The 20,554-nt window shown below is 41.2% G+C and overlaps 1 protein-coding gene across 6 annotated transcripts in view; it reads right to left on the bottom strand.

Annotated features, from left to right (window-relative positions):
* LTBP1 (latent transforming growth factor beta binding protein 1) overlaps positions 1–20,218 on the bottom strand; it is a 189,190-nt gene extending 168,972 nt beyond the window's left edge. For 2 of the 6 annotated variants that reach the window (XM_033055517.2, XM_033055518.2), the window contains exons 1-3: positions 19,681–20,217; positions 19,207–19,277; positions 4,191–4,479 (exon numbers count right to left, since the gene is read on the bottom strand). In XM_033055517.2, coding sequence (XP_032911408.1) covers positions 4,191–4,479; positions 19,207–19,277; positions 19,681–20,132 — 812 coding nt within the window. In that variant the 5' untranslated portion in view covers positions 20,133–20,217. Of the gene's footprint in view, positions 1–4,190; positions 4,480–19,206; positions 19,278–19,680 lie in introns of all 6 variants that reach the window. The other 4 variants (XM_033055515.2, XM_033055516.2, XM_033055519.2 and 1 more) reach the window with 4 other exon arrangements.
* Positions 20,219–20,554: the final 336 nt, after the last annotated feature.

The raw sequence follows: 20,554 nt of genomic DNA, 5'->3' as shown, positions 1-20,554 counted from the left end.
CTTTGTACATCTTTAGTACAAAACTGTCACAATTGTGGTGAAAAAGAATATCCTCCAGAAATACTTACTTTCACACTAGCCTCAAAAAGCCTGTCTATAATCTTTTTTAGACTATCACCTGATACATCATCATATTAACCAATCTTGGAACCAGAAGTTCTGAAAAATAAATCACATGCAGTCAAAGATACAAAAAAGAACTAGTATGCAGGAAATAGCCAAAAGAGAAGTCTCTTACACTTACAGTGATCCTCAGTCGACAGGAGTTTGCACAATAGAAAGTCAATCTCTACAGATCTCAAATACATATGTAAACATTTAACTTACAATTATATATTATACCAAACATGTATTCCATTTTCCGCTATGACTTGACTACCCTACGTTGTTGATTTCTGTAGGGTCACAACAGTATGCCCACTTCTTCTTTCAGGCATGGTTTTTTTTCAATCTAAATTCACACTGATTTGCCACCAACTAGTTAAAATTGGGAAAATCCAGTTCAAAACAGGAAAAAATATTGTATCTTTGAACAGAAGTCAAAAAACAGTTTTAATATATCAGTTGATAGGCTTACTAAAATTAGCAGGCAATATATCTGCCTGTCATAGCATAGACCCAGTGACCCAGAAACATGAGTTTGGAAGAGACCTCAGCAAAGATTTCTGTGCACATAAGGCACACCAGTAAGTCCAAATCCGTGACCTGGAGTCTGTGCATTCACCATTCTTGATGAGCTTTGCTATGTCCAACATTAAAGCAGATTTTCACATTTCACCACCACCTGCCTCCACAGGAGGCTGAAGGAGCAATGCGTGACACTGCCACGTATTGTTGAGCTCCAGTTGGTAGATGCTGTACTCCTTCTGATGATCATTTCCAAAACTATACTAGAAAGATCCCTTTAAAAAACAAAAATGTTCTGCTCACACAGATGGTAAATGCACAAAACCAAGCTGTTGGAGCTACCCTGTTGCCAGCAAGTGAGAACACGAGATGTGAAAGGAACACCCAGAGTTACTGGAGAGCTATCACAGGAATTCAGGCCCACAAAGCACGCCTGTTACTGAGATCAGAATTCCCTACAGGTTCCAATAAGAAGCAGATTTTTGTTTCTGAAACACCACTTGTTTTCAATTACAGTCATCTATACCTTCTGCTAACATTTTTCTGAGATGAGACCTTGTACCTGACAGCATATCCATCTTCAGAGCACAGCTATGACAGACTTGCTGAACCCAGGATATTCCAGGAAATTAATCTCTCTCCAGTTTTCCTTCTGTTCAGCACCTTATTCTTAAAAAATATATATCTGGAAAGAAATAAATTAATTCCCTTCTTTCCTATTCATTTTCATTTATCATTGCCACCATGATTCTAAGAAAGCATGCATGAACACATCTTGATGACTGAAGTTGGAAAAGTAGCATTCCTAAAAAAACAGAAAAAAATCGACAGAGGATGGTAAAACAGAAGCTCTGTAGAGGCAAGTCTCCTCTAGGACCTAATTTAGGTGTTCCAGGTTGGGTTCTGCCCTGCCTCTCACCAGTCCAGTCCTTGACTGCACAGCAGCAGTGTCCAGATCAGCACACCATCCAAATGACTCCACCTTCCAGGAGTGAGAAAAGGAAAAGCCATTTCAAAAGTATCTGGGCAGCCTCACACAACACATAAGATCACAATATATTCAAAAAGGAACTAAAACAGAAACTAGCCTACCACTCTCATCTGAGACCTGATCTCAGATGGATCTTTCAGCCCTGTAAATTGTCCTAACAGTCTATTAGAACTAACAGCCTAATAGGATTATCACTGGCACTCATTTCAACAGCTGTGTCTAAACATCTGCCTTCTGCTGCACTTGATACAACAGCTTTGGTTTGTGCAGCAGCCTTTTTCCTCTCCAGCTCCTACACCTGGCTTCAGCCAACATTGTAGGCTGGCATTCTCATGACTTCAGAGACTCAGTGTTCCCACGCCAATATTAGCTGACTGAAATAGTTTTACCTTCATGTGATCTCAAAGAGTAACAGTTCTACCTGGAAAAGTCTTGCTACAGTCAGGAGAAAATCCCAGGCTGAGAAGGGTCACATGAACAACAAAGCCCACCGCATATGGAAGCATGCAGAGGCACTTTGGATAGCAGGTAACACATGACTGGTTTTGTCAGACTGAAGTTGCTTCCTCTATATCTGTGATGATGTCTCATGCAAGCATTTGAGATTTTGGTAAAGCATGAAATGCTTTGGATATCTTCTAGAAATATGTTGAGCATCATAGCCCAACAACCATCATAGTAACACAGAAAAATATCCGTTTGTCACCTGTTTTTTTTTTTTTTTTTTACAAGAGAGGAACCCTTTATTCCTGGACATTATTCCAAGAATAAAGGAAAGTAAGCCTTCTCCAGAGGCTGCCACAAGCCTTCTGAGTACCATTTTAGAGTGCTTAAAATATGACAATTCTTTTTTTTCCAGGCTAGAACAAATAACATTCTTTTATCTTTCTTCTCCCCCCACCTTTTATTTTTTAAAGAATATTTTACTACCAGCTTGGATAGCTGACCTTTATCGTAATAAAAAGAAAAATTCCTTGAAAATTCTTGTGTGTCCAGGGAGGGAGTAAAAAGAAAGTATACTCTATAGGAATCACTACTGATAAGACAGGAATTGTCTGGAGTTTTTGTACAGCTCTTTATGGGGCCAAGCAGAGACACCAGGTGAGTCTAGCTGGTCTGGAGAGGAAATAGGAAAAAAGTTTGATGATTTCACTGGAAATTTCCCCTTCATATTAGTCACTTCAATAACCCTTGCTTCACTGGTAGGAAGAAAACTGGACTCAGAGTACTAGGAAATACTAAAATTGAGTAGCAATTTCTCTGTCTTTCCAGACTATGGATGTAATTTTTCCTAAAGCCCTCAGTGCTTCACCTTCTACCTTTCTTAACGAACATACTGTCTTAGGGCTTAGAGCTCCAGGGGAATTCAGGTAAATTTCTCTTCTTACTACACAAGATATGTAGGAAACTAGCTTAGCTTCTGGATCCACAGTAAACACAAAGAATTAGAAGGGTTTGGGAGGGGAAAAAAAAAACTGATAAAGGGGTTATGAGACAATAAATAACACTGGGAGTGTTCAATGATCTCTGTTCTCAGACATAGCTTTAGAAACGAAGTGGCACTTCGTTGTCAGGAGCCTATGATGACTCAGGTGCAGAACTCTATAATCACACACCACCCTTCCACATTCGTTTTTACACATTCAGTTTCAAACACAGGAAAACACAATTTATTTCCTAGTCCTGATTATCTTGCTCTGGAGACTAGAAGCAAGACAGACTGCCCCTTCTTTAAAAGCAAAAGCAACCCGTCCAAAAACAACACCTGTTACAGGACAGAAACACTTTTTGTCACTGACTTCACCTGAAAGAGGAAGGACAGCAGTAGTTGAAAACACCTAAACCTGCTCACATTCCACTTCAATGTCACCCTCCTGTGCACCTCCCTCCCCCCGTATCAAACGGGATCTTGAAACAAATTAAGGTTGCACACATCAATAAAAACAACAGTACAATTACAGAAATTTCAGACTCACATTAAGCATTTAAAGCTCAGAGAAATAATATCAAAGACTGGCTAAGCCACCAGCTACTAAAGAGGCAGAGAAAAAATTCTCTAACAAGATGGGTGTTTCCTTGCTGCTTATGGCAGTCAGATACACTCCCAAACCTCAAACACAAGTAAGCACAAGTATTCATTGTAGCACAGCCACACACACTTACATGAAAAGAGAAAACATAATGCAAATACAAGAAACAAGAACAGAAACACCAAATCTTACTCTCCTCAGTTACACATGGTGTCGGAATTCCATGTCAGAGTTTGTTCTAGGATAATTTACACTGGTGACCTTTTGAGTTTAAGAAAAATTCCTCTAAAATTAGTACAGCAGTATCCTTCTAAGGAAAACAGAAGTTGAGTGGTAGCATGGGTTATTCTGTTCAGGTAAGGAAATCTGACTCATAAGTAATAGAAGTCTAAACATCCACTGAAATCTTACAGTTAAAATAAGAAGCTGTTTCAAAAAATCTGCAACAGTTTCCAAGTATGATTTTTTGAAAACACTTGCAAGGAATAACATTTTATAAATCTGACATACTGGACTTCTTTGAAAGCAAAGAAAACACTTACTGTGGTTGCATTTGCTGAGTTAACCCAACAGGAGGCTTCTGCTTGATTGTGAACGCCATCTGAGCCATAGGGCCAACCTTTGGTGGGACCTGCACCTTCTGAGAGAAGGTCTGCTGGGCAGCCTGCTGGGGGATGGGCCACGGGGGAACAACGGGGCTCCGGTCTCCAGTGGAAGAGGTGTCTTGCACGACTGTATCCTCACAGGAATTACCTTTTGTTCCTGGTTTACACACACACAGCTGAGGTCGCAGGCACATCCCTCCGTTTTGGCACGGTGGTGCACAGTTAGCTAAGAAAAGACATTTTAAAGAGTGCCTGTGAAACAAAGCACAAAGGAAAATGCAAACCCTCCCCACAATAAAAAAAGGTATTAATTGTTAGTTTTAACTGGAGTAGGAGAGAGCAACACTAAGTTCCACAAAAGACAATATACAAGTTCGTATAACTTTTACTGATTTCTTGAACAACAGACATGCACAACATTTGAACAATTTCAAAAAGTAAAGTGCTGGATCTAAAAAATACGAAATGCACTACTTAAATCGAGAAATACAGCATTATTTCAAATCTTCCTCCTTTCTGCTCAGCGTCCCTTCTCCTCGTTACTTTAAAAACCTAAACTGCATCTGATGAAACAATATTGCACAGATACAGAATTTTACTAGTGATCTAGGCTGGGATTCATTTTACTACAATGTTAAAATCAGATGCTACATAAGTACCTAGAATGAATCCCTACAGCCACATTATAGATCGCCAAAATGATGCAGAGAAGCGTGAAGCAATTCAGCCCTTCCCCCTCTAAAACCAAAGGGCATTCCCTGCAGTATCCCCAGCACAGCAACACACGAGATGTGAACTGCTACTACAAAGACATTGCTACACCTAGGAAAAAACAGACAGGTGCTGCTTGGGATTATCCCAGACCAGCTTCTATAGATCCTTTGTACCATCAGTGAAAAGGGATCAGATTCCTTAAAATACAATTTGCCTTCAGAGAGGATTAATCACACTGCTTTGCATTGCTCTGTCTTGTGACTACAGAGGGAGTCTGAATAAGCAGCCTAGACCCAACACCCAGCTTGTAGACCTAGTTAATGCAGTTCTGTTGAACAAGAAGTTCAAGTTCTGAATGAACAAGAAACTTGGAGGAGCAGCAAATCCCATCCAAAAAATGGAGGGAGAAAAGAAAGCAAAAGCAATTGCTGATTATATATATACGTAATACTGCAAAGGAATGTCTACCTTGAGGATTTATTTTGGATGCTAAAATTTGCATCACATAAAGACAGCAAAACAAATCAATTCTCTTATCTAAATGACACAAATTAGCATTAAAAGATAGCAAAGAAAATAATTTCTTCATTAGTCACATTAAAGATGATATACAGTGAAGCATGTACAAGAAAAAAACCATGGCTACTTTGTTCCCACAAATTAAGCATATTTTTAACATTGTTAAAGATCTTTTAACATCAACAAAATTATATATCTGGTGATAAATTTTTTACTAAAACAGGTTTAAATAAGTTATTAAGTATAAAAAAAATTAAAATAATAAGTTAAGATATTAAGCTACAACATGGGATTCTGCACCATATTCAGATACATCCAACCAACCAATTATATAATTTAAAAAAAAAAAATCAGTCTGCAGCCCTGGTCCAAATAGAGTACTTGACACTTCAATCAAGTTCTAATACATATTTCTATATATAAAAATAAATTAAATGCACAAGAATATATAGGAATTAACTCATTAGGATGGGACTGTTAGTTTGGAGGCCTAGTTTATCCACTGGCAGAGGTATCATATATACCAGCTGCACATGACACCAGAATTGCCCTACAACTGAAACTTGAATTTTACATGGTTTTTTCATACACTTTGCCCTCCATGTGAAACTTACCTTCTTCTCAGTAACACTTAGCTAGGCTACCTTGACTGCATATTATGCACCTCCCTGGCAACACAACAGTAATCATTTGCTCTAATTTACTTCTATTTCTTTCAAGACTCTGTCTTGTCTTTGACTGCTGGAAGACTGAAGACCATTTTCACTGTAAACTTGAGAAGGGATTTGCAACAAGCGTATGCTGTAATAGGTAAGTCAAGTCTTCCTTACGCTTCCTTTATAAAACTTAGATTTTGCTAGAAACAGTGATAATTCATTTACATGTACATGACTGAAATAAATTATTTCTTGGAAAATAAATTCAGGAGCCTAAAATTCTAATTAAATTTCACTGGGTTTGGAGAGACTCTTAAGGCCAGAAGAGTAACCTCATCACTTGAGTCATCTGTATGAAACATGCAAAGATTACAGGAAAGAATTCGGGCCCAGCTCAGAGTGCTTTAGAAAAACATCTCAAAAAAATTCTTTCAAAAAATGCAAGAAGACTTTCAAAACTCCCATTTTTACATTAAGAAAGTTTTCATATATTTCTGGAGATTTATAGATGTGCACATACTAACCTCTAAGTTTCTCAAGAAATTATTTAAAAACCAATGATACAACACAGGAGTAAGCTAATAGGACCACACCACATAAAAGTCATCATGAAAAAAAAAAAAAATCCACTCTGCCAGGACACTGATCACAGCATTTCTCCTCTCAAAAGTGAAGAACTATATATATACAAAATATACACAAAAGACAATCCTGAAAAAACTGCAACTCTTTTTCCTGTAGTTAAGAACCAAAGTTGTGTATCAGAAGCCTACAAAAACTTGAGTTTCTACTTAGTAAAGTGAAGCTTTCAGTGAATTTAAAACTATAAAGCTAAAAACAGAACCTGTTATGAAGTTACCTCATCCTTTTTGCCTACATAGACTTGAACACTCTTACTTCACTGACAGCAATGTAAACCCTGAAACACATTACATGTACATAAAGCAAATGCTCTGCAGGACAAACTGCATTACTCTAACTGGCCTTTAACAAAAGAAGCATCAGGAGACACAGCAACTATGTTATAAAAGACAAGTGACAACAGGTTGAAAACCCCATCCATTAGATCTTCACAGCAATTAACTTTATGACTGAAGTACTTCATTAATGTTGCATAATAGAAGATCACAAAACTGGATAAAAGATCACGTTTTTAGGAAAGAATTAAAATGAACATTTTAATTGATATAATACAGCAGTTTAGTTTCTAAAACGTCCAAGACAGCTGTAGTGTGCCAAATGAATGACCTAATTATTTTCTTTGAAGACAACAATAATGGCCCATAAAACTGAAAACACCAGTATTTTCCATAAAGCTAAGCTTCCAAAATCTGAAGTGTGGAAGTATTAAGTACAAAACTGAAAAGCATGCCAATATACTGCTGTTAAAGGCAAATGGCTTTGTCCTATCCAATTCAAGGAGGTCATGGCTGGAAATTCAAAATGGAGCTTGGCAAAGATGCAAATAATGAGACTAAGCTTAGTGGGTCAGATTAAAGATCCACTTAGTAATGGAGGGAGAACACTGAACTAAGGTGGATGCTTAAGGACAGGATAAGACACAATAAAACTTCATGCCACTACACCTTTTAAGAATTAGAGGCTCAGCAACTTCCTGAGCAAGAGTGATGGTTTTGTGTTTAAAAAGCCCCAATAGATTTTTCTGTCAGAGGTTGACTGATCTGCTCTTTGACACACTTTGCTGTGACATCCAAAACTTTCTGTGCCACTGAAGTTGGCCACATTGTAAGGCCAGGCATAGACAATATAACCAATCTTCCCTCACTTTCTGGAAGTAGGGTTTGTGGTGGGGTTGGCTTTGGCTGGATGCCAAGTGTCCACTAAGCTGCTCTATCAGTCCCCAGCTAGACAGAGGAAATAAGATTAAAAACAACCCATAGGTTGAGATTAGGCAGTTTACTAAAGCAAAACCAAAGTTTTGTTTGTGTGTACAGAAGCAAAGAAACCCCAAACAAACAGGTTTATTCTTTACTTTCCATCAGCAAGTGATGTTCAGCCACTTCCCAGGAAGCAGGGTTTCAGCACATATAGGGGTTGCACCAGAAGGCAAGTTTCGGAAATAACAAATGCCCTCTGTTTCTTCACATTTGCTTAGCTTTTCTGAGCTGATGTCATAGGGTATGGAATATCCCTTTGGTCAGTTTAGGCCAGTTGTCCCAGTTGCATCCCCTCCCAGAATCTTACCCACCCCCAGCCTATTGATGGCGGAAGGAATGTTGAGAGACACTGCTGGTGCTGTGCCAGTGCTGCTCAGCAGTAGTCAAAACCCTGGAGCAGTAGCCAAAACCAACACCTTTCTAGGTACCAATGCAAAGCACAGCTCCAGCTAAGCCAGACTCCATACAGTGTGGAGGAAACAGGAATTATTTTGGGTTTGTTTGGTTTTAAGACTATGTAATCTGTATCTACTAAAAATAAAGTCACAGTGACATATTTGCTTTGGAAGTGCCTAAGCCACAAAAAAGCCCAAAACTGTATCCCAGAATGCTCATCCTTTTTATACCTCTTTCCCTAATCAACTACTGCTCACCACTCTTTCAGATAGACGACTACTGACAAATGCATATCAGGTCTGGTATGGTTGTATTTGTGACATTCTTTCAGAAAATCAAGGATAAAATAACATTACCATTAGGTTTAAACACACCCCTTCCAAAACATTTTACGTTGGTTTGGGACTGATATACATACACACTTTTTAGTCCATGTGTTCATGTCATTACAGTAAAAATGTATATAAATATTTGCAGAAGCAAGACTTAAAATAAAAGGTTTATTATCGTTTCAAAACACAAATATTTTAAAGCTTCTACATATACTGAATGTAAATTGTTTTAATACATTCTAAATTAAGCATAATTTATTAGTGGAATCAGTAAGTATAAAACATTGTCAGGTATAGAAGGAGCTGAGATAAAAATTTATGTTTTGTCCCCTCAAATGAATCAAAATACAAGTATAACTGACTCCACTTGTCCTAAAATGTTTGTATTAAAGTAATGTTAAACTAATGCTAATTCCTGGATTAAGATCATTGCAATCTCATTCCTACACTAATCACTTATTTTGACTTCCTCAAAAGTAATAAAACATTCACAAGTTTATTTCCCTGTGGAGAAGAGAAATCCACAAAAATTTATTTTTCAGTGAGAAACTCACAATAAACAAATTTTAATATCTCAAAAGTTTCCTGCACCCAAGTTTCTAGCCTTTTAGTCTCAGCTCCATCTTTAAGCATTCCCTTTAACAAGCAACTGCTCTTGGTTTGTACTTAAATGTCCACAAACATTTTCAATGTCATTCCTGAATTTTTAATAATTTGACTACAACAGTCTTGTTAGTCTTATGCTATTTCTAACGTACCCATCTACCACATTTCCTTCTTTTACCATGTGAAAATTACCATTTTTTTTCCTCTTGAGCACACATAATAGTCCAGCATCAGTTTAAACAGAATGCACAGACTCCCAACAAATTTAATCACAGTGCATATTGGCACAGTATATATCAACTTCTGCCATAGAAGTGTGTAAATCCTGCCAGGCACAATACATATCAGAGGGCAAATAATAGAAAATACAGCAATTGGAAAGAGGATTTTAAGTATAGAGCTGTTTCAGATTCCAGCACAAAGTGGTTGAGAAATGATGTATGCATCAAGTTTACAGAAAAGGGGAAAACAAACATGGATACATGACATGGATACATCTGTGCTTCAGGCAGAGTTTTCAAGTTTATTTACATGCAACATAGGAATACTGTTACAGGAATAACAAATAGTGCCTTATTTCATGAATGAAAGATTTTTATTCCTCAAGCACACAAGGAAACCAAATGAAAGCTCATCTTGGTTGAGTGCACATCCTAAACAAAAAGCTGTGATACAAAGGCACCTTTAACTCCTGCTGGGTTGAAAGACTGAGTGATGATCCCCAACCGATTCCAGAAGAAAAGCAGTGAAGCGCTTTCCTTGGAAGGCAACAAGCTGTGGGTTCTGAAAGGAAAGAGGCATATTCCAGCTTCCCTCAGAAAAATCTGAACATGGTGCTGACATATCCTGAAGAAGAGCAATGTTTTGCAGAATTTCCTGTTCTCAGAGCCACCCTACTGCTTAGCCTACTACTTATTTTTTTGCTTTTACTCTGAATACCCTTTTAAGGATTAAGCCATTGTCAGGACTGAGGATGCAGCTGGAGTCTTGAAATCCAAAAGCTCACTGAAGCTAATGCTTTTTTGGGGAGCTAGCTCTCCGAGTATCTCACACCAAAGAGGTTTCAGAAACTGAAAAGTTTACTAGAAATATATCCAGTAATTCTAAACATTCATTGAGAATGGAGGAGAGACAAATTTGCAACCAAGGGTCATACAACCTAGTTGTAAGACCATTTTACCAAAAGGGAAAAGTTGAAATGACTTTAATGCAATCCTAAGAAATTACAGTAATTTCATAACTATAAGGTGCACCCTTTTGACTAAATTTTTGGTCCAAACCCAGAAGTGAGTCTTATAGTCCGGATGCACCTTATATATGGACAAAGTTCAGAAATTTGCCAACCCGGAAGTGCGAGCTGCGAGTCGAGCCAGGACCCGCGGGAGCTGCGGCCGCGCGGTGGGAGCTGGGAGCCGTGAGCCGTGCTAGCCAGTGCTGGGGGTGGTTGGGAGTGCCAGGGCCTGTGGCATGGGGAGGGTGTGCCTGGGGCTGCATTTAAAGGCTACACCGATCTGTGAAAAATGTTTGCAAATTGAGCACCTGTCAGTAATTCATTACTTTGTTGTGTGTGGATCCTTGCTGCAAATAAAAGCGCGCCTTATAGTCCTATGCGCCTTATATGATCTACAAAGTTGCGAAATTTACTGACTCACGGAGGTGCGCTTTACAATCTGCTGTGCCTTGTAGTCGTGAAATTACTGTACATTAACTACAGAAAACCTGTGTGACCTCTACACTACTAATGGAGTTAATATCACAACCATCCATGTCTTTCTACACAGGAACTTGTTTTTATCATAACTATATGGTCTAAAGGAATTATTTCCTTAAATATACTTCAAATGAAAGCATGCGTTGGAATTCTTTGCTGTCCACTTCAAACCATCAGATTCATTCCCACACTGGCATGTAAACATGACCTCCAGGAAGGGAAGGAAACAAAAAACAATGCTTTTGGCACACATATTTCTTTTAAAACAAACACACAAAAAAAGTTTCTCTTAACCTAATGGCAACATCATGTACTTTACTAATAACATTCTACGTATCTCCATAATATAATCTCTAAAAACCAAGATTTATCAGTACTGAATAGCAACTGTAGTCAAATACTTTAAAAGCTTAACTTCAGCAAAAGGATGCATTATTCAATCAGCAACTGTTTGACACTTGGTATTTTCATTCATGTTGTGTTTATTGGAGTTTATGTAATATAAATAGTTAAGACTGTACAATCTGAGGGACATTTTAAAGTATTTACTTATAGGAGATCATAACTATGCATATTCTGACAACACAAACATTTCACATGCTACAAATCCCTTTATCATTCCAGCGCCCACAAATAAAAATAAAAACTGTTCACTGCAGAACAGGCTAAGCCAAGGAAACCAGCAGATTCACACATTACACACTGTTTTTCCTGTTCAAGTGATTAACATCCCAGTATGAAATCCTTTTAATTCTCTTAACATTTCTTAGCATAGTGCTTACTCATTTTATTGCGAAATACTTCATAATAAATATGGCAGAAACTGAACAAACTAAGACAAGTTCAGTAAAAAGGCAACTGAGAATATTTAACTGGATGCAGGATTCAGACAACTGAAGTGTTACACAAAAGAGAAAGACTACAGGAAAAAAATATTAATCACAATACAGTAAGCAAAAGAGTAAGTATAATAAAGTTTTCCCTAAATTCAACCAACTCTCAATAAGAGTTCACAATTTGGTTGAGCTTCTCTCAAATTCCCGGCCTAAATTGCCATTTGGAGAATAAAAACCTGATCTCAATTATAAAAAAGGTAAATCTTGCCATAGGACACAAAACAATTTCCCATATGCAGGGATTATTACCTGCGCTTCACAAAAAAAAGAACATGCCCAAACAGACCTATTTTTAGCTCTGTATTTAAATGAACATCTTGCCTTACTGACATGTAAAATGCTTGTTCCCCCTCAGTGTGCAGTCATAAACGTGGAGAAATGCTAAAGATTTGCTTTCTTTCTATAGTCAATGCACAGGATCTATTTTCTAGGAATAAATTCGGCTACACAAGCACTGCTGCTTTTAAAGGCAGAACAAAAAGCCAACTGAAGACAGAAAACTCAAACCCAACCCAGCAACTAACATATCAGTTACAAAACATGGACTGACTTGAGGACCTGAGTCATCAATAATCTGTCAATATCCAGTACTCCAGAGTTTGAACAAGGAGACAACTCAGGGAGGTGTGTGCCCCTCTTCATCTACCCTCCACAGATCCTAAAATTTCCAGGCAACCCAAGTTTGCTTTAAGGCAGGATCAGTCGGCACAAGCAGCCCTTGATGATGAAGGTTGCACTCTTCTCAAAGCCTCAGAGAGCAGAACCCCACTCCTTGCTACAGTCCTGCTTTTCCCAAGGTTGGGAGGCTCCCTGACCCCATACACAAAGCCACTTTGCAGGACAGGAAGAAGAGAGGAGCATGTTCCCTTCCAGCTCTTCCCTTCTCTATGCTCAGGAAGAGTGGCTGCAAGAAGAGAGGCGTATGACTAGTACTGTGAGTATCAAAGTATCACTTCTCTGGCAATACATCATCTTGTTCCAACACACGTGCAGAACCAGGCAGTGCACAACTGTTTAGATGAACCACAGCTTTCCCTGGCACCTACACAGCTTTCTACTCCACTTGCAAGTTACACACTGAAAACAAACAGCCAGGGAATTGAAACAGAAGGGAAAAAACATCTCAGTTTTCTGTGTTCCTTCTGACTCTCTACTAAGAAGGAAAGAGTTCAGGACGTTTTATCCACTGCCGATTTACCACAACTTTACTGCAGGTCTTGCTTTTTTTGTTAACACTAACTGCTGCAATGAGCTGAACAAGTTCACCATCAATCTGTCATCTGCTCCAGTGTGACAGCACAGCATCTTGACAAGTTTCTTTTAAGGCTGTCTTTTTTGTTGCTGTTCTGTCTTTATTCTATACACACTTGTAGTATTTGTATGAAACAGAACTATGTACCATTATAAGCTTGTTTCCAGTAAAGTCCCCAGTGTCTCACAAAGAGAAGGCTGGGCATGTTTCACTTCATACTAATTGTGGTCTGAAGTTTCCTCACCAAAATGAGGGAATGGCACATGGCAGGGTCATGTGTAAAGCAGGCAGCAGCTAACAGCTCTCCCATCTTCTCACAGCTCTTTTACAGCCTGGTCTCACAGGAGGGAGGTTGGCTGCCAACCACGGCCAGGAGACAGAGACTGTGCTCAAAGTCTGCATTACTGCCAATTGAGGTCAGTCTCTCCTGAAGCTGTTGTACCAACTGCACTTACAGAGGTTTGGTTTGTGTTGTGGGACCATCTTGAGGTGTACGCATTCTATTTAGGACGCAAAAAAAAAAATCTAAATAATAAAAAGCTAAACTCAAAACACGAGCAGTCCAAGAACACACCTAATGTATGTCAGCCTCATATTAGCATACATTCCACAAGACCAGACTACACCTTCCCCAAAATGGAACAGTAAGCCCTGAAACACACATGCCCATGGCCTCAGGTCATCAGACTCAAAAGGTTTTATCTATGAATCAGTTTCATGATGCTTGCTATCATAGACAAAGACTACAAGAATTTGGACCCCGTCATTCAAGCCCCTTCCAAGAGCAGTAAGTGAAAAATAAAGCAGAGTAGAATTACCATCAAGGGGTAACAAGAGCTCTTCCACTACAAAAGCCCATTTCCTGTACATGAAATTCAAAAGTTCCATTCACATATTACAGTAGCAAGCACAGCAAAGGCAAAATCAAGCTTCTCAAGCTTTCAGTTTTTCAATTCTGAGTTGTTTAAAAACCACATCAAAGGCTAGATCAAAAAGGGCTAATGTATAGGTCAGTCACAGGGGGTCAAAGTCTGTCTCATTAGAACTCAGACATTAAATTTTGATTTAGACATAATTTGAAGGAGATTGATACTGCTTTTACAGAGATGATGGTTTTAGAATGAGAAGAAACAACATTTGGACACAGTATGCTATAGTTAGGCTTTGTATACACAATGTAAATAAACAGAGCCTGGTAAAACTCAAAGCCACAAAACTGATTAAGCACAAGCCTCAGGAACTAGTTGTGACCAAAAAACCTCCAAGAAGCACAGCTGCAAACACTTGAAGTACTTGGTTCTAATGATGAAAAGTACAGCTCTGCTGGACACCACTTTCTAAGAGCTGAAGACAGAAAAAGAGTACTCTGAGCAACCCACACTAAAATATTTAGTGATACAGTTTTATGTCTAAACTGGATGACTCGCGTATGTTTCTAAGTTTCCAGGTCTGGATCCTAAATCCCATTCCAGAACAAGACCTAAGCATGCAACACTTCCGCACCTTCCCCAAGAAATTCAGAAACAAGCTGGAAGCAACTTAGGGCACAGTCCATCCAGGTGATCTGAAACCACTGGTCACACTGTCAGGTGCCCATGTCCTGAAGGAGACACAAAGCTGTAGCATGCTTACTCAGCCACAGCAAGAAGTACAGCTCTAGAAATTTAGGGAGGGGTGGCTCAAACTGAACTGCACTACACAAGCAGAGGCCAAGCAGATTCTGAAATGGAACAAAGGGGACCCTTCCTCAGGGCAGGTATTTACATAACTCTCTAGTCTCCTGTCTCTCCAGCAGCAAATATCTACTGTTGTCTATTTTCTTATTCTGAAAAATAAACCTCAAATGTCTTTATTTAACACTGAGTCAGAAAGACTTTTAAAAAAGAAAATTAACAAGATACTCTTTCAATACAAAGAAAAAGCCAACAGACTTTCCTATTTTCTGACGACCTTCCCAAGGTGCCCCAACAGATGATAAACAGCTCATGATCAAACTCCTAGAATCCAGACCAGTTCAAACACCAAAGTACTAGCCCTATGTATAGAACACATGCATGCACACAACACCTTTAGCTAAGAATGACTTAAGGCCCTTTTAATCTTAATTGACAATGATGGCATACCTGGGTTGTACATAGACGGCAATTTCTCTCCCTACAGAAAATTTACTCTAAATGTTTTTCTGCAAAATCCACTTCCTCACCTCTCTGCCCTGTGAGCCTCTTACACCTTTGTGGTAAGGAACTAAGCCATTAAAAACTGCTAGCTCTCTCCTTCTCACTTTTTTAACCATCCAGTTTACATTGAGAACGCTCACAAACAACTGCTATTTATACTCCAGACAAAACATATTATACATTTTACAAGGGATTTACTACTATAACAAGGCGGTTCTTCTCATTTATCTTTTTAAGATACCAGATTCTCCATACAATAGGTAATTTTCACTTACATTCCCAACATTGACAATAGTTCCTTCTACCATTAAACAAACAAAATGAGAACAAACAGAAGAGCATATTTTGTAGAGGTAGTTTTAACTAACAGAAATTTAGTAGTAAGTAATAAAGTAGGAGACAACAGATTTCAACAGGATAAACACACAGTTGGGTGGTGGGAACTCCTGATTTCCAGCACAGGCCTTCCTGACAGTTGTTATAACTTGTCCAAGACCACATTTAACCTATGGTTTAATTTCCATAAATGAAGCAATAAAAACCCCACACTCTCAGCTTTACTTGCCTTACAGACATGTTACAGAGCTAATTAACATTTCTATAAAGCTCTGTTATGCAACAAGTACTAACAAACATGGTGTCTCCAGCCTTGGTGGTATCTCATTACTGCACTTGCACAGATTATAACCTATGATAACTATGACTGGAAGACAATCCTTGTCCTAAACCCTTTCACGTGCTTCTAACTTTGCAATATGTTTACTGTTGTGGTTCAATTTTTCCCACCTTTGTCTTTACCTGAAGGTGGATGTTCGGAAAGCTTCAAAAAGGCTGGTTTTGATTGCTAGGCATCATATGCCCAACATAAAGCAATTCTGAATACTTTTAACACTGAGTGTTATCATTTCATCTTTTTAATTAGAATGATGCAGCTCTTCATAATTTAAGTCACTCTAAGTTTGAGAAAATTTCTTCAAACTTTACAATGTTAAACTGAAATATTAGGGACAGAGTGGGGAAAACCCTACATGTCTAAATTGGATATGGTAGACACTCTCCTCATACAGTTTACAGAAAGACAGAAGCTCACCTCTGAGGACTGTCAGGTTTCCAAGAGAACATGAACAAACGTAAACACAACAGGCAGTTCAGCTTCAGACTAAAATTTAAATAAAAGGACTTGCTAAGTTCCCTTGCTTCTGTACAGATGCTGCCCTCTGACCTGCACAGAAACATTTCAAACACCCCCTGTTGCTGCTACTGAGGGAAAAGTGATGTGGTTGCCTCTGCTCCCAGCCAGACTGCCAACTGCCTGGACAGAAGTCACCCAAGGGGATGGCAGCTACAGCCTCACATGTGAGAAAGCATGGCTAGGAAAGAAGGAAAGAGCCTGGCTCCAATACCAGACCTCTGCCCTTCACCTCCTCTTTCTGAGGGCTCCAGGCAGGCTTATTCACACAGGTGCAGCAGAGCAGAAACACATGCTGCTTGTTCCAGCCTGGGATTACACCTGAGCTAATAAACCTCGCTGATCAGAGCTGGCTCTCAGCACTCTGGTTCTGGAAGCACAATGCAGACAAATGGAAGTTGGCTCTGGAAAGAGCCAGTATGGGTCTGGGGTTTATTAACTCGGGCTTTGCACCATGCAAAAGAGTAAAATCTGGCCCTAGGGACTAAATAGCTTATTAAAGTGATACTGAGCCTGAACTAATAAACCCTGACAGAATCAAACTGACTTTGCATCAAGTTAGCTCAGGTGTGCCAGCATCTGTGGCACAGTTAATCCACTACTGCAATAAGCCACTCAAAACCAACAGAGCCTGCTATCTGAATTTTAAAAACACTTAATTTTACATGAAACAAAGGGGTTAACTGATGTTCAGTTATAGATTTTCTTTTCTTCTGAAAGGAACATCAGGGGTTTCCAGAAAAGGTGATATCTGGCTTTTATGACTGAGAGACTAATCTTCCATAGCTGAACCAAGTCAATGATATCTCATGGTTTGCCTAAGTTACAAAACAGACTACTTCAGTACATTCAGTGCTTCCCTTGGCCTGCCAAGAGAGGGGTGAAACTAAGAAAACCCAAGCCAAGTGTATTATACCACTGCTAGGAGGAATTAGAGTAGCATCAGAGCAGGGAATAAAAATATTTACTGCTAAGGGGAGCTTAATATCAGAGGCACAAAATGAGAAAAATTCCCCCACCTTTCTTTCTTTTTAACTCTGTCTCTGCTACTCCATTCCTCCAGGAACTGTATAAACTAACCAAGTAATTAATGGATTTAAATTAAACTCTACACAGCTATCCCATGAAAACCCAATTGTCTGACTTAATCCTTACTGAAGACTTCAAACATAAAAGGGAATCAAAAAGAAAAGATGAATGATAATTAGAGAAGTGAAAAAGACAAAACAAAGGACAAAATGCAAAGAAAATTACTTAATTTACAAACAAAAACATTGCCTGGAAAAGAAAGTTACTAGAAGACAGAGAAAAGGCATTAAAAAACCAAATCTAATGTTTGGGTTTTGTTCGAAATAGCAAAAATAAAATTGGTTGACAACAGCCCAGTTAAAGTACATTTTTCATTTAATGTCCTGAAATTACTAAGTTTTTTTCATTTTCATTAGTCTTTAAGGTAAGGTAGGTGTTAATTAAGCTCTGCAGTTAGCCTCAAAATACCACTGTAAGCTGAAGGAAAGCATTCTAGGACTTGTAAGGTGTTAAGCAAAATGTGACTAACCTAACACAGCAGCATGCATTTGAAAATGTTAATGTAGAAAAATATCTTAAATACATGTCTAAATTAGTAGGGAAATGGTGAAGTTTTGTCTTTAACTACTATCATAAAGTCTTTGCTTCTTAGCAACAGGTCCATGCAGGCCAAAGGTACTTGACCTTAGTTAGGACTACAAAAGTGATTGCTCCCTATTGTGAAAAATCCCACACAGGGACAAAAGCCACTGAATAAAAAAAAAAAAAAAATCTTGAAAGCATTGTTTACTCCAACTCTCTCAGGGACAGTAATCTGTCCTGCTGAACTACAGCAATATTCCTAGATCTGCCCAGTCTCACTGATACTTAGAGGAGCTTCCTGAAGACATATGCCATTCCAGTCTTTCCTGACCTCATGACATCATTCCAGTTTAGCTATTTGCAATCATTCTGAATCTTGCCTAAAGTAGAAATTCTGCTTTCCCACTAGAAAGAACAACCAGAGCATAGCAGGATTGACTCAATCAGTGTTATTTCATGCACATATTTTGTGTTTCTATTTATCCCAACAATGGTACATCACTCTACAGGACCTTCATCAAACCCACTTCTTCAACATTGTTCAGCGCTTCAAAAATTCCATGCGGTAAGCCCGGGATCATTCACGTGGGTGAAGGGACAGCGTAGGTAGATGGCAATTCCTTCCTCCCCACCTGTGCTTCTCTGGTAGATTCTTGTCCCTATTAAGCCCCCCATTCTATAAACTCCTAAAAACCAAGAACTGATGGGGAGGGGATGCTCACATATACAAAGCCTTCACAAAGCTCTCTCCAAAAATGTCACTATCTGTGCTAAGAATAAATGCAAGAGCCACCCACGATTCACCCTTCAGCAAAGGTGAAGGTTAGGAGGGAGGGATTTAAGGACGGCAAGAGTGTTACACCTGTCCTGTGGGTTCTGTAGCTCAGCTAACACCTCCTTGCCCACAGACGATCTCAGCATCCACCACCTCTCCAGGTGTCAGCGCGGTTCCCCGAGTCTCACCCCACACCCCTCCCCGACCGCACGGCTACTCACGTTTGATGCACCGCTGGGAGCCCGTGGCCTTGCTCCAGCCGTGGCAGCACTGCCCCCCGCACACATTGACCCTGCGGGAACAGCAAACAAGGACCAGTGTCGGGCGGGGCAGCCCCGCTCCCCACCCCGAGCCGGGCGGCGGGGCGGGCGCTGGGCCGCGGAGACAGAAGGCGGGAAGCACGAAACCTCCCGGTTGAACTCGACGCCTCCCTCCTGCACGGGGCCCGCCGCGCACTCCCGGCACGGGGCGAGCTGGCCCCGCGCCCGGCCTCATTTGCCGCGGATGCTCGGCGCCCTCGGCGGGCGGGCGGGCACCGGGGCAGGGCAGGCAACGCCGCGGTGCCCCCAGACCCGGGACAGCCCCCCGCCCTCTCCTCCCTCCCGAGGGGGCGACAGCGGCCGCGACGGGGGGCAGGCGGCGGCCGGGGGCTGCGGTGGCGGAGCGGGGGCCGTGCGGGACGGGAGGGACCTTACCCCGGCAGCGGCGGCAGCTGGTGCTTCTGGCGGAGGGGCAGCGCGGCGCTGCTGTTGCCGTGGGGGCCCGGCGGCGCCTTGAGCCGCGGGCTGAAGCGGGCCGGCTTGGCGAAGGAGGAGGAGGCGTGAGCGGCGGAGTTGGGGTGGCCCTGGCCGGCGGGTCCCAGGCGGAGCTGGACGGCGGCGCTGCCCGGCTTGCTCATCCGCCGGGTCCGCTCCAGGGGGCCGCCGCCGTAGCGCGTGTTCAGCTGCACATTGAACGTGCGCTGCTGCTGCTGCTCGCCGCCGAGGAGGGTCGGGCGCTGCTGCCGGCTGCCAGAGGAGCCCCCCCGGCCGGGCTGCAGGACGTACGTGATCCTCCTTAGCCTGCCCTTCTCGGAGGCTGCGAGCCCTCGTGACAAAAGTGCACAGGCAGCGAGGAGGAGGAGGAAGCCCCATCTGATCCGACCCATTTCCACAGCGGGAGCCCCTGCAGCCGGCGAACTTCGCGGAGCCCTGATGCAGTGCAGGGCTTTCCTCTCCGCCAAAGGACGTGTGTGTGTGCGACCTGCGCCCGGGGCGCGGATCCCTCCTCCGCTCGCTGCCCCCCAACCTGCTCCGGGCGGGCGGAGAAGGAAAAACGCCTCAGGATCCTCCCGCCCGCCCCCCAAACTGCTCGGAAAGTTCAGCAAACACTTCGCCCCGTGGAGCAGGAAAACATCGTTGGAAGAAAGGAAGCGGCGGGTGCGAGCCGAGCTGCGAGCCGGAGCGGGAAGGGAGGAGGAGCAGCAGGGGAAGGGTGTTTGCTGCAGGAGGGTGGTCGCAATGGAGAGCAGATGTCTCGGTTGCTGGAGCTGCCAGGGGTCTGCGTGCGTGTGCAAGAAACAGCCCCCGA

Source organism: Catharus ustulatus, chromosome 3, assembly GCF_009819885.2.
Source record: "Catharus ustulatus isolate bCatUst1 chromosome 3, bCatUst1.pri.v2, whole genome shotgun sequence".
NCBI lineage: Eukaryota > Metazoa > Chordata > Aves > Passeriformes > Turdidae > Catharus > Catharus ustulatus.
The sequence above is the reverse complement of the archived record's forward strand: the minus strand, read 5'-3'. Positions and strand labels throughout refer to the sequence as shown.